The sequence below is a fragment of the Salvelinus alpinus genome, chromosome 5 (assembly GCF_045679555.1).
Source record: "Salvelinus alpinus chromosome 5, SLU_Salpinus.1, whole genome shotgun sequence".
Lineage (NCBI taxonomy): Eukaryota > Metazoa > Chordata > Actinopteri > Salmoniformes > Salmonidae > Salvelinus > Salvelinus alpinus.
In genome coordinates this window covers 52,349,408-52,364,561 of record NC_092090.1, presented here as the reverse complement: position 1 = coordinate 52,364,561, position 15,154 = coordinate 52,349,408, and the positions used below count along the sequence as shown (strand labels likewise).

At 45.5% G+C, this 15,154-nt stretch overlaps 1 protein-coding gene across 4 annotated transcripts in view; it reads right to left on the bottom strand.

Annotated features, from left to right (window-relative positions):
• Positions 1-1,193: 1,193 nt before the first annotated feature.
• LOC139575073 (NLR family CARD domain-containing protein 3-like) overlaps positions 1,194-15,154 on the bottom strand; it is a 188,840-nt gene continuing 174,879 nt past the window's right edge. For 3 of the 4 annotated variants that reach the window (XM_071400055.1, XM_071400054.1, XM_071400056.1), the window contains 4 exons: positions 7,341-7,514; positions 6,310-6,483; positions 5,744-5,790; positions 1,194-5,241 (listed from right to left, as the gene is read on the bottom strand). In XM_071400055.1, coding sequence (XP_071256156.1) covers positions 4,715-5,241; positions 5,744-5,790; positions 6,310-6,483; positions 7,341-7,514 — 922 coding nt within the window. In that variant the 3' untranslated portion in view covers positions 1,194-4,714. The remainder of the gene's footprint in view (positions 5,242-5,743; positions 5,791-6,309; positions 6,484-7,340; positions 7,515-15,154) is intronic. The other variant, XM_071400057.1, reaches the window with a different exon arrangement.

Here is a 15,154-nt window from a genome sequence, read left to right as displayed (position 1 = left end):
TTTGACACAACTTACAGTAAATCAGCTATTTGTCAATGTTTCAATGATCTGTTCATTCAGCTGTTTCAATACAGCTTTGAGCTGCTGTTGTTGCAGAAGGAGAGGTTTTATAATATATTGAAGGTTTTGAACATCAGGTCTTCATTTCTGGAATGCTGTGTGGAAGCATTTGTAAATAAGACAAGAAAGATCCATCATTTTGGTATTTGGTAAGCTTGTATGTAAAGAAAATTGAAGCATTTTAGAAATGTGTTTAATTGACTGCATATTCTGTGAAAACAACATGAATTGTGTTAATGGTCTGATCCACAACAGATGGATGCTGTGCTAGTTGTGTTAATGGTCTGGTCCACAACAGATGGATGTTTTGTTAATGGTCTGGTCCACAACAGATGGATGCTGTGCTAGTTGTGTTAATGGTCTGGTCCACAACAGATGGATGTTGTGTTAATGGTCTGGTCCACAACAGATGGATGTTGTGTTAATGGTCTGGTCCACAACAGATGGATGTTGTGCTAATTGTGTTAATGGTCTGGTCCACAACAGATGGATGTTGTGCTAATTGTGTTAATGGTCTGATCCACAACAGATGGATGTTGTGCTAGTTGTGTTAATGGTCTGGTCCACAACAGATGGATGTTGTGTTAATGGTCTGGTCCACAACAGATGGATGTTGTGCTAGTTGTGTTAATGGTCTGGTCCACAACAGATGGATGTTGTGCTAATTGTGTTAATGGTCTGGTCCACAACAGATGGATGTTGTGTTAATTGTGTTAATGGTCTGGTCCACAACAGATGGATGTTGTGTTAATGGTCTGGTCCACAACAGATGGATGCTGTGCTAGTTGTGTTAATGGTCTGGTCCACAACAGATGGATGTTGTGCTAATTGTGTTAATGGTCTGGTCCACAACAGATGGATGTTGTGCTAATTGTGTTAATGGTCTGGTCCACAACAGATGGATGTTGTGTTAATTGTGTTTAGAGGTTTGAAGATGTGACGACAGATTGGACAAAATTATGTTAGAGATTATTAAAAACTGTAAAAAAACACACTTTTGACTTTGCAGCCTGCATATCTAGAGGAAATCACGCAGTTCTGCCTCCAGGTCAAGATTCATGACAAACGTCAACCTGCGACTGGGAGAAGCAATGTAAAATCAATATCGAAATTGTTTTCACAATTAACATGCCTTTTCTTGTTACAAGTATGTTTTATTTTGAAAAGTACAATATATCCATGTACTTGGAGCATATGTCCATATATAATTGTACAATTTGTTATTCAACATAAAAGACACAACAAATTATCACATTGGTATTTTAACGGTGTTTTTGTAAGAGTTTAAATGTTTAAACTGTTTTTAAACATCTAAAACAGTATAAAACAAGTGCAGTATGTTCTGAGAATGTTACTTTAACGTCAACTCATAACGTCACAATATAACTTCATGGGAGTCTTGTGGAAAGACTGCATGTTGTTTTGGGTGTATTGAGTGACGTCTTCATCAACATTTGCAGAATATTCCTGTAATATTTTCACCTCTTGTAAGACGCCAACAGCCTAGTTGTCTGCAGACATTCATAAGGAGTTCAAGTAGTTTATTTGCCATTTGCAGGTATTAAAAGTAATACATACATTGTAATTCCTTGTTGGAGCTCTCTCACATATAGGACAGTACATACCAGAGGAGGCTGCTGAGGGGAGGACGGCTCATAATAATGTCTGGAACAGAGTGAATGAAATGGAACACATAGAAACCACGTGTTTGATACCATTCCACTTATTCCCCTCCAGCCATTACAAGCTTGTCCTCCACAATTAAGATCCCACCAACCTCCTGTGGTACATAGAGAAACAGTAAAATATATCATAAAATCACACTGTGTGTGTGTCAGAGTGTGTGTCCTGTGTGTGTCCGCTGTGTGTGTGTTTCTGTGTGTGTCCAGTGTGTGTGTGTGTGTGTGTCCTGTGTGTTTGAGTCCAGTGTGTGTGTGTGTGTGTGTGTGTGTGTGTGTGTGTCCACTGTGTGTGTGTGTGTTTGTGCTGGTGTGTGTGTGTGTGTGTGTCCAGCGAGTGTGTGTCCAGTGTGTGTGTGTGTGTCCAGTGTGTTTGTGTCCAGTGTGTGAGTGTGTGTGTGTGTGTGTGTGTGTGTCCAGTGTGTGTCCCGTGTGTGTGTCCATTGTGTGTGTGTCCAGTGTGTGAGTGTGTGTGTGTGTGTGTGTGTCCAGTGTGTGTCCCGTGTGTGTGTCCAGTGTGTGTGTGTGTGTGTGTGTGAGTTGAGTTGAGTTGAGTTGAGTTGAGTTTATTTTATTTTTACAGGGACAGTGCACATTAATCAACGTTTCAGTAAAAGTGCCGGTTTTAGCCAGCCGGGCTAATTTTCAACCGCAGTCCCTCGGCAGGTTATTAAAAACAATTACAATATAGACAATCATTGAGCAGTGAGCACACGCAGAGCAATATAGGACAAGCAAGACATAGCATACAGAGAGAGCAACATAGGACAAGCAAGACATAGCATACAGACAGAGCAACATAGGACAAGCAAGACATAGCATACAGACAGAGCAACATAGAACAAGCAAGACATAGCATACAGACAGAGCAACATAGGACAAGCAAGACGTAGCATACAGACAGAGCAACATAGATCAAGCAAGACATAGCATACAGACAGAGCAACATAGAACAAGCAAGACATAGCATACAGACAGAGCAACATAGAACAAGCAAGACATAGCATACAGACAGAGCAACATAGGACAAGCAAGACATAGCATACAGACAGAGCAACATAGAACAAGCAAGACATAGCATACAGACAGAGCAACATAGGACAAGCAAGACGTAGCATACAGACAGAGCAACATAGATCAAGCAAGACATAGCATACAGACAGAGCCACATAGAACAAGCAAGACATAGCATACAGACAGAGCAACATAGGACAAGCAAGACGTAGCATACAGACAGAGCAACATAGAACAAAAAGCAGCAAGACAAAATTCATAAAAGCAACAGAGTGTTTCCACACCTCACAAGCTACAGACAACAGACAACATGGAAAGCGGCAATACACAGCTAGGGATTATGTTCACAAATCTGATTGACCTTTAGCCATGTCTTCATGCATTTTGTGGAAGTGTGATATGTGGTGCAGTTATGTGTGTCTGATGGCAGTGTATTCCAGACATGGGAAGCTCTCACAGAGAAAACGGATTTACTAAAGGTGCTTTTCCTTAAGGGAACGATACAGTCACCTCTCATGGCAGACCTTGTGGATCTGCTGCCATATGTTTGGGTTTTCTGTTTAACAAAAATACTGAGTGGAGGGGGAGCCAGGCCATTTAGGATCTTGAATACAAGACATGCGTCGGTGTATTGCACAAGATTTTCCCAACTCAGGAGCTCATGCTTTCTGAGGATGTAACAGTGATGATGGCTATTGGGCTTCCTATCAAGCACTTTGAGAGCCTGTTTGTAGACAGACTGAATAGGTTTTAAAGTTGTACAGCAAGCTTGGGCCAAACTAGTCAAGCAGTATGTTAAGTGGGGGAGTATCATAGATTTGAAGTACAGTTTTGCTACCTCTGTAGTCAAACAATTTCATATAAATCGGAAATTAGCTAGGTTGAATTTGGTTATTTGAATTATCTTTTTCACATGCTTTTAAAAAGAGAGGTTGGAAACAAGTATGATGCCAAGGTACTTAAAATCAGATACCACCTGGAGCTTCTCCCCTGACACACAGACATCTGTCTCAGTAGCATCAGATACCACCTGGAGCTTCTCCCCTGACACACAGACATCTGGCTCAGTATCATCAGATACCACCTGGAGCTTCTCCCCTGACACACAGACATCTGGCTCAGTAGCATATGTTGCCCTCTTTGTGAAGAACATGCAAACGTTTTTTTTCACATTGAGATGCAAACACGAGTCACTGAGCCACTTTGTAACCTGGACCATTACAGTAGTGAGTTCCTGTGCAGCTTGTTGTTTGCTCATATATCACTGTATCATCTGCATACATTTGAACTTCAGACCCAGTACAGACAGAAGGCAGATCATTAATGTACAGGCTGAACAGGAGGAGTGTCCAGTGTGTGTGTGTTCAGTGTGTGTGTGTGTGTGTGTATCTGTCCAGTGTGTGTTTGTGTGTGTGTGAGTGTGTGTCCAGTGTGTGTATGTCCTGTGTATGTTTCCAGAGTGTGTGTGTGTGTGTGTGTGTGTGTGTGTGTGTGTGTGTGTGTGTGTGTGTGTGTGTGTGTGTGTCCTAGTGTTTGTGTGTGTGTCCGTTTGAGTGTGTGTGTGTGTGTGTGTGTGTGTGTGTGTGTGTGTGTGTGTGTGTGTGTGTGTCCAATGTGTGTGTCCAGTGTGTGTGTGTGTGTCCAGTATGTGTGTGTCCAGTTTGTGTGTGTGTGTCCACTGTGTTTCAGTCCGGTGTGTGTGTGTGTGTGTGTCCAGTGTGTTTCAGTCCAGTGTGTGTCCAGTGTGTGTGTGTGTCCAGTGTACGTCCAGTGTGTGTGTGTGTGTGTGTGTGTCCAGTGTGTTTCAGTCCAGTGTGTGTGTGTGTGTGTGTCCAGTGTGTGTGTGTGTCCTGTGTATGTGTTTGTGTCTAGTGTGTGTGTTTGTGTCCAGTGTGTTTCAGTCCAGTGTATGTGTGTGTGTGTGTCCAGTGTGTGTGTGTGTGTGTGTGTCAGGTTATTATTTACAGGGACACTGAGTCGCCATCAAAACAAACCCCAAACCCTGGATAGAGGGGCTCAGTGAATGTGGAGGTGAATGTAATCAGGTGGGTCAGTGTGTCAGAGGAGGCTCTATAGAAGGACAGAGTGCCGGCTTGCCAGTCCAGATACACTCCTACTCTGTGGGAGCTGGAGGAGGGGACGTCTATGGTAGTGTGATTATTATTGTGACAGGCAGAGTAACTGTTGTCAGAGCAGATCAAACTCCAAGACTTGTAATTACATCCAAGACAACAGTCATCACCCATTCCTCTCCTGCTGATTCCTTTATATGTCACTCCTATAACAGCCCCTCTCCCACTCCACTCTACCTCCCAGTAACAGCGCCCAGTCAGACCCTCTCTACACAGCACCTGTCCCCAGTCCTGAAATCTCTCTGGGTGATCAGGATACGGCTGCTTCTCTCTCCTACATGTCACCTTTCTGTTCTCCTCAGACAGACAGAGGAGTCTGTTTACTGTGTTTGGGTCCAGTGTGAGATCACAGACATCTGATGGATGAAACCAGACACAATATTAGAAATCATCATCATTCACATTAGAATGTTAACTCACTTTTCACTAATTCATTAAATGTAGATTTCTAGGTATCAAAAGGAGAAGTTGAGGTAACTTGAGACTTGTTGAATGATCATATGTTATACTGAATGGTAATATAAAACACACTTATTCCCATTAATTACACACACACACACACACACACCTGTATGCATCATGAACACACACACATTTCTAATGTAACACGAAGATGCCACACACATACACACGAAAACAAACAACCATTTCTTGTGTAACACGAACGCTCCACACACACAGACACACACTTTGTCAAAGCAACTCTTTGTAAACTTTGGTGTCCCTGATTTCTGATTCTGTAGAACTACAGCTGATATTTAAAATGACCAAGTAAGTAATGATGGTGGTCTTTGACTTTGACTTAACTTGAATTAAGACGTATTCTTAGTCATATTCTTCACAGCAGTCAACACTCACATTTTCTAAGCCCAGGTTTCATTGTGAACTCTCCACCATGTTCCACACTGTAGCGGTAAGCAGAAGAACAGACAGTCATTGAGGGATACACCTGAACTCACACACACACACACACACACACACACACACACACACACACACACACACACACACACACACACACACACACACACACACACACACACACACACACACACACACACACACACACACACACACACACACACACACACACACACACACACACACACACACACACACACACACACACACACACACACACACACACACACACACACACACACACACACACACACACACACACACACACACACACACACACACACACACACACACACACACACACACACACACACACACACACACACACACACACACACACACACACACACACACACACACACACACACACACACACACACACACACACACACACACACACACACACACATACTTTGTCCAAGTGGTGGTAAGAATGTTTTTCTTATCTAGCCTAATAAGTCAAACATGTCTGATATGAACATTGACATAAACCCTCTACATACTTGAGTTTCTCCAGTCTGCAGTGTGGATCCTCCAGTACAGCAGAGAGCAGTCTGACTCCTGAGTCTCCTGGGTGATTGTAGCTCAGGTCCAGCTCTCTCATGTGTGAGGGGTTTGACCTCAGAGCTGAGACCAGAGAAGCACAGCCTTCCTCTGTGACTCCACAGCCTGACAGCCTGCAAAGAGTGAAATCATATTAAAATCACACTGCAATTCTTTGGTGTTGAGTAATTTTCTTTCTAAGTGAGTAGATAACATGTTTCTAAACACTAATAAAGTAATCCTGATGATGCCATGATTGAGAAAGATAATGAATGAATCATGAATAATAATGAGTGAGAAAGTAACAGAGGCTACAACAAAACATGCTAACCTCTCACCATTACCAATAACAGAGGCTACAACAAAACATGCTAACCTCTCACCATTACCAATAACAGAGACTACAACAAAACATGCTAACCTCTCACCATTACCAATAACAGAGACTACAACTAAACATGCTAACCTCTCACCATTACCAATAACAGAGGATACAATAAACCATGCTAACCTCTCACCATTACCAATAACAGAGGCTACAACAAAACATGCTAACCTCTCACCATTACCAATAACAGAGGCTACAACAAAACATGCTAACCTCTCACCATTACCAATAACAGTCGCTACAACAAAACATGCTAACCTCTCACCATTACCAATAACAGAGGCTACAACAAAACATGCTAACCTCTCACCATTACCAATAACAGAGGCTACAACAAAACATGCTAACCTCTCACCATTACCAATAACAGAGGCTACAATAAAACATGCTAACCTCTCACCATTAACCTCAAATAAAAGGTGACATTCTGTACTGTCGCCTAATATGAAACATAGCAAATCCAAAATGCTGGAGCATAGCACCAAATGTAAAACTGTAAGCTTCACTGTCCAAACACATATGGTGTAGACTATGTGTGCCTGGTAAACACATGTGGATCTGGTGAACAGTTATCACTTGTTGACCAACTACAGGAATACTGACCTCAGAGTCTCCAGTTTACAGTGGGGATTCCCCAGTCCATCAGAGAGCAGCTTCACTCCTGAATCCTTCAGGTCATTGTTACTCAGATCCAGCTTTCTCAGGTGTGAGGGGTTTGAACTGAGAACTGAGACCAGAGAAGCACAGCCTTCCTCTGTGACTCCACAGCCTGACAGCCTGCAAAGAGCCAAATCATATTAATATCACACTGCTATTCTATCACACTGCTATTCGAGGCAGTATAATTTTTCAACATATTCAGTTACATCAGTGTCCTGAAACCTGCCATATATATTCATAAATTAATGTCTCATTATTATAAATGACAAATTATCAAAGTATTGCTTGTATATTTATTGTACAAATATATGAGTAGACTGACCAGACCCGTTTAAAAAGCAGTATCAGTCAGAAGACAGACAGTGAGGTATCAGATTTAGATTGTAATGAGTAAACAGTGTTCACTCAAAATGACACAACGACTATGTTCCAGTTGAACAACGTTTACTAAACCGTATTTCCACAATACATGGTTACCATGACACTCAGGCCAGGTCCATCAACACTGACACTCCCAGGCGTACTAATAACAGAGTGATATCACCGTAGTAACAGAAATATAGGGATACTTATAACATGAACTTAACAATCTCCCACTTTTCTTTAACCTGTCTCGGACTGGGGTTCCCTCGCCAACAGCCAATAAAATTGCATGGCGCCAAATACAAATCAACAGAAATCTCATAAATCAAATTTCTCAAACACACAAGTATTAGGCACCATTTTAAAGATAAAATTCTCGTTAATCCAGCCACAGTGTCTGATTTCAAAAATGCTTTACAGCGAAAGCTCCACTAACGATTATGTTAGGTCACCACCAAGTCACAGAAAAACCCAGCCATTTTTCCAGCCAAAGAGAGGAGTCACAAAAAGCACAAATAGAGATAAAATTAATCACTAACCTTTGATGATCTTCATCTTAGGACTTCATGTTACATAGGTATATTTTGTTCGATAAAGTGCATAATAATATATCCAAAAATCTCATTTTACATTGGCGTGTTATGTTCAGTAGTTCAAAAACATGAGGTGTTTTTGCAGAGAGCCACATGAATTTACAGAAATACTCATTATAAATGTTGATAAAAAAACAAGTGTTATGCATGGAACTTTAGATACACTTCTCCTTAAAGACAAATAAAACAACAAAATAATGAAATGTCCCAAGTATTATTCAAGTCCCCCATTACAAATGGATTGTGTGACAAAGTATTTATTTGTGTTAGACAAGCTGCCACTTTCCATTACAGAGTGCCTGTAGGAGCACAAGACAGGATGTGTCACGACTTCCGCTGAAGTCGGCCCTTCTCCTTGTTCGGGTGGTGTTCGGCGGTCGACGTCACCGGCTTTCTAGTCACCATCGATCCATTTTTCAGTTTCGTTTTGTTTTGTCTGTATTAATCACACCTGGTTCCTATTCCCCTATTATGTTCCCTATTTAACCCTCTGGCTTTCATTTCTGTTTTGTCCGTGATTGTTTGTGCGTTAGTGGTTGTGGTTTATACGTTGTGTTTGTGATTATTTCCATTTGTGGAATTTTTGCAATTGATTGTGAGTAAAACACTGTGGTTTCGCTCTACACCTGTGTCCTGCGCTTGACTCCGATAATTCTCCGCACACAACCCTGACAGAATCACGGACCACTTCAAATGGAGTCAGCAGGCGCAGCCAGCCCTTCTCTACCAGTAGAGGATCAGGTTCAACAGCACGCGACCATGTTGCATAGTTTAGGGACAGCCATGGATCGCGTGCTGCAAACTATGGACAGATGGGAGAGAGGAGGTCTCCCAGTAAATCAGACCCCAGCACCCACACCCGCACCTCTACCTACACCACCGTCCATCCCTCCACCGGTCGGACCCAGTGGGATTCGGCTCTCGCTCCCAGGAGCCTATGATGGAACAGCAGCCGGGTGCCAGGGGTTCCTCCTACAGCTGGAGCTCTACCTGGCATCTGTTCATCCGTCCCCTTCGGGACACGAGAGGGTGGGCGCCCTCATCTCCTGTCTGACTGGTAAAGCCCTGGAGTGGGCCAACGCCATCTGGGGAAGAGAGGGTTCTACCCTGGATAATTATGATGACTTCTCTCGCCGCTTCCGGGCAGTTTTCGATCATCCACCTGAAGGGAGAGCGGCGGGAGAGCGATTGGTCCATCTAAGACAGGGGATGAGGAGCGCTCAAGAATATGCCCTGGACTTCCGTACTCTGGCCGCTGGTGCGGGATGGAATGAGCGGGCCCTGATCGATCATTATAGGTGTAGTCTACGAGAGGACGTTCGTAGGGAGCTAGCCTGCAGGGACACCACTCTCAACCTGGACCAGCTGGTGGATTTATCTATCCGGCTGGATAACCTGTTGGCCTCCCGCGGGCGTCTAGATCGGGGTCCGCCCATTCCATTACCCAGCTCCTTGGATCCAACCCCTATGGAGTTGGGAGGGGCTGCTAGGAGGGAGACCGGAGGGGGATCCACTCCATGTACCAACTGTGGACGCAGAGGGCACACTGCTGTCCGGTGCTGGGGTGTTTCTCCTGGAAGTCGAGGTAGCAGGCGGAGCACTGGTGGGTCGTCTCAGGTGAGTAGGCACATCACTCACCCAGAGCCTTCTGTTGCACACATGTGGTTACCTATAGAGTTTCCTGAGTTTTCCCCACATCCCCAGCATAAGGCGCTAGTAGATTCAGGCGCAGCTGGGAACTTTATTGACCGCTCTTTGGCTCATAGATTAGGGATCCCTATTATTCCTGTTGATGTTCCCTTCCCTGTACATGCCTTAGATAGTCGTCCTTTGGGGTCGGGGCTGGTTGGGGAGGTCACAGCGCCCATCGCTATGAGAACGCAGGGGGATCACGAGGAGAGAATTAGTCTCTTCTTGATCTACTCTCCTGCGTTTCCTGTTGTGTTGGGTCTTCCCTGGTTGGCCTCTCATGATCCGATTATTTCGTGGCAACAGAGGGCTCTCAAGGGATGGTCCTGTCAGTGTTCAGGGAGGTGTGTAGGTGTTTCCTTAGGTGCCACTATGGTGGAAAGTCCAAACCAGGTTTCCACCATGCACATTCCTCCCGAATATGCCGATTTGGCACTCGCCTTCTGTAAGAAGAAGGCGACTCAATTACCACCCCATCGACGGGGGGATTGTGCGATAGATCTCTTGGTAGACGCTACACTTCCCAGGAGTCACGTATATCCTCTGTCACAGGAGGAGACGGTGGCTATGGAGACATATGTCACCGAATCGCTGGGACAGGGATATATTCGGCCTTCCATCTCACCTGTCTCCTCGAGTTTCTTTTTTGTGAAGAAGAAGGATGGAGGTTTGCGCCCGTGTATTGATTATCGTGGATTGAATAAGATCACGGTAAAATACAGTTACCCGCTACCACTTATAGGGGGAACTTGATCCAAGATGGCGTAGAAGTCGGACGTGTCTTTGTTTGTCCTGTCCCGTGTAAATAGTCTTCGTATTTTTCGTATACATTTCGTATATATTTTAATTTCACTTTCCATCTAGGAACTGAATATACATTCCTACATTCCGCCTCACCCAATGTGGTACGGACCTGCTATTTTTTTATACTTTAGAACCGTAACCCCAATCAGAAGCTAGCCAGATAACTAGCTACTAGCTAGTAGTCAGTTAGCCACTGCTGCGGTCTTCACCCTCAACTCGGACACAGCCAGCTTCAATACCGGGCCAATACCTGCCAGTCTGCAAGCGCGATATCATCCCAGAGCATATAGGACTGCTTTTTCTCTACCACATCACCGGATTCCTGACGCAAGCTCTGGACAATTACACCGTATCATCACAGCTAGCTAGCTGCAACCGAGTGGCTACTACTGGCTAACACCTCTGTCCCGAAGCAAGCACCAGTTAGCCTTGAGCTAGCCTCGAGCTAGGCCCATCTGCCGGCTAGCTGAAGAGGTCTACCAGCAAATTCTTGGGCTACAATACCAGCTACAAGCTAATTTAGCCATTTTTTTTTTGCCGCTGCTAGTAGCTTTTACCTTCTGCACAGACACCAGCCCTGTTATTAGCCTGGATATTACTCACCAATTTACCAGCATCGGACTGTCTCTCGACAACAACGCCGGATTCCTGCCGTAATCCCTGAGCCACTACTTCTGATCCTCACAGCTAGCTTGTAGCTAGCGCCACTGCCACGAAGCTAGCACCAGTTAGCAAACACAATTCTACAATTCACAACCTCTCTTTCGCCATCGCCATCTGGCTTGGATTCTCTGTCGACACGACCACGTCTGAGCAGACCCCCTCCGTCTGAGCAGACCACCCCCCGGGCTACTAACTTTAAACGCCGCGTGCTAGCTTAGTGAAGGCCTCCCTGCTCCATCTACGGCTGCCCCCTGGACACTATGATCACTTGGCTACATAGCTGATGCATGCTTGACTGTCCATTAATTCACGGTACTCCATTCTGTTTATTTGTGTTTTATCTGTCGGCTCTGTGCTTTAACTCAGGATCTGTGTGTAGTTAATCCGACCCTCTCTGCCTAGTCGTTGCCATTTTTACCTGTTGTTGCTGTGTTAGACTAGCACCCTGTTATTGCTGCTGTTATCTTACCTGTTGTTTTAGCTAGCTCTCCCAATCAAGACCTGCAATCACTTTATGCCTTATTGTATGTCTCTCTCAAATATCAATATGCCTTGCATACTGTTGTTCAGGCTAGTTATCATTATCATTGTTTTGGTTTGCAATGGACCCTGTAGTTCCACTCTCCGTACCTCTGATACCCCCTTGGTCCCACCCCCCACACATGCGGTGACCTCACCCATTGAGACCAGCATGTCCAGAGATACAACCTCTCTTATCATCACCCAGTGCCTGGGCTTGCCTCCGCTGTACCCACGCCCCACCATACCCCTGTCTGCACATTATGCCCAGAATCTATTCTACCACGCCCATAAATCTGCTCCTTTTATTCTTTGTCCCCAACGCTCTAGGCGACCAGTTTTGATAGCCTTTAGCCGCACCCTCATCCTACTACTCCTCTGTTCCTCGGGTGATGTGGAGGTAAACCCAGGCCCTGCATGTCCCCAGTCACCCTCATTTGTTGACTTCTGTGATCGAAAAAGCCTTGGCCTCATGCATGTCAACATCAGAAGCCTCCTCCCCAAGTTTGCCTTACTCACCGCTTTAGCACACTCTGCCAACCCTGATGTCCTTGCCGTGTCCGAATCCTGGCTTAGGAAGGCCACCAAAAATTCTGAGATTTCCATACCCAACTATAACACTTTCCATCAAGATAGAACTGCCAAAGGGGGAGGAGTTGCAATCTACTGCAGAGAGAGCCTGCAAAGTTCTGTCATACTTTCCAGGTCTATGCCCAAACAGTTCGAACTTCTAATTTTAAAAATTAATCTCTCCAGAAATAAGTCTCTCACTGTTGCCGCCTGCTACAGACCCCCCTCAGCTCCCAGCTGTGCCCTGGACACCATCTGTGAATTGATCGCTCCCCATCTAGCTTCAGAGTTTGTTCTGTTAGGTGACCTAAACTGGGATATGCTTAACACCCCGGCAGTCCTACAATCCAAGCTTGATGCCCTCAATCTCACACAAATCATCAAGGAACCCACCAGGTACAACCCTAAATCCGTAAACATGGGCACCCTAATAGACATTATCCTGACCAACCTGCCCTCCAAATACACCTCTGCTGTCTTCAATCAAGATCTCAGCGATCACTGCCTCATTGCCTGTATCCACCACGGGTCCGCGGTCAAACGACCACCCCTCATCACTGTCAAACGCTCCCTAAAACACTTCTGCGAGCAGGCCTTTCTAATCGACCTGGCCCGGGTACCCTGGAAGGATATTGACCTCATCCCGTCAGTTGAGGATGCCTGGTCACTCTTTAAATGTTACTTCCTCACCATATTAGACAAGCATGCTCCGTTCAAAAAATGCAGAACCAAGAACAGATATAGCCCTTGGTTCACTCCAGACCTGACTGCCCTCGACCAGCACAAAAACATCCTGTGGCGAACTGCAATAGCATCGAAGAGCCCCCGCGATATGCAACTGTTCAGGGAAGTCAGGAACCAATACACGCAGTCAGTCAGGAAAGCAAAGGCCAGCTTTTTCAAGCAGAAATTTGCATCCTGTAGCTCTAACTCCAAAAAGTTCTGGGATACTGTAAAGTCCATGGAGAACAAGAGCACCTCCTCCCAGCTGCCCACTGCACTGAGGCTAGGTAACACGGTCACCACCGATAAATCCGTGATAATCGAAGACTTCAACAAGCATTTCTCAATGGCTGGCCATGCCTTCCTCCTGGCGACTCCAACCTTGGCCAACAGCCCCGCCCCCCCCGCTGCTACTCGCCCAAGCCTCCCCAGCTTCTCCTTTACCCAAATCCAGATAGCAGATGTTCTGAAAGAGCTGGAAAACCTGGACCCATACAAATCAGCTGGGCTTGACAATCTGGACCCCCTATTTCTGAAACTGTCCGCCGCCATTGTCGCACCCCCTATCACCAGCCTGTTCAACCTCTCCTTCGTATCATCTGAGATCCCCAAGGATTGGAAAGCTGCCGCGGTCATCCCCCTCTTCAAAGGGGGAGACACCCTGGACCCAAACTGTTACAGACCTATATCCATCCTGCCCTGCCTATCTAAGGTCTTCGAAAGCCAAGTCAACAAACAGATCACTGACCATCTCGAATCCCACCGTACCTTCTCCGCTGTGCAATCCGGTTTCCGAGCCGGTCATGGGTGCACCTCAGCCACGCTCAAGGTACTAAACGATATCATAACCGCCATCGATAAAAGACATTACTGTGCAGCCGTCTTCATCGACCTGGCCAAGGCTTTCGACTCTGTCAATCACCATATTCTTATCGGCAGACTCAGTAGCCTCGGTTTTTCTAATGACTGCCTTGCCTGGTTCACCAACTACTTTGCAGACAGAGTTCAGTGTGTCAAATCGGAGGGCATGTTGTCCGGTCCTCTGGCAGTCTCTATGGGGGTACCACAGGGTTCAATTCTCGGGCCGACTCTTTTCTCTGTATACATCAATGATGTTGCTCTTGCTGCGGGCGATTCCCTGATCCACCTCTACGCAGACGACACCATTCTATATACTTCCGGCCCTTCCTTGGACACTGTGCTATCTAACCTCCAAACGAGCTTCAATGCCATACAACACTCCTTCCGTGGCCTCCAACTGCTCTTAAACGCTAGTAAAACCAAATGCATGCTTTTCAACCGTTCGCTGCCTGCACCCGCACGCCCGACTAGCATCACCACCCTGGACGGTTCCGACCTAGACTATGTGGACATCTATAAGTACCTAGGTGTCTGGCTAGACTGCAAACTCTCCTTCCAGACTCATATCAAACATCTCCAATCCAAAATCAAAGCAAGAATCGGCTTTCTATTCCGCAACAAAGCCTCCTTCACTCACGCCGTCAAACTTACCCTAGTAAAACTGACTATCCTACCGATCCTCGACTTCGGCGATGTCATCTACAAAATAGCTTCCAATACTCTACTCAGCAAACTGGATGCAGTTTATCACAGTGCCATTCGTTTTGTTACTAAAGCACCTTATACGACCCACCACTGCGACCTGTATGCCCTAGTCGGCTGGCCCTCGCTACATGTTCGTCGTCAGACCCACTGGCTCCAGGTCATCTACAAGGCTATGCTAGGTAAAGTGCCGCCTTATCTCAGTTCACTGGTCACGATGGCTACACCCACCCGCAACACGCGCTCCAGCAGGTGTATCTCACTGATCAT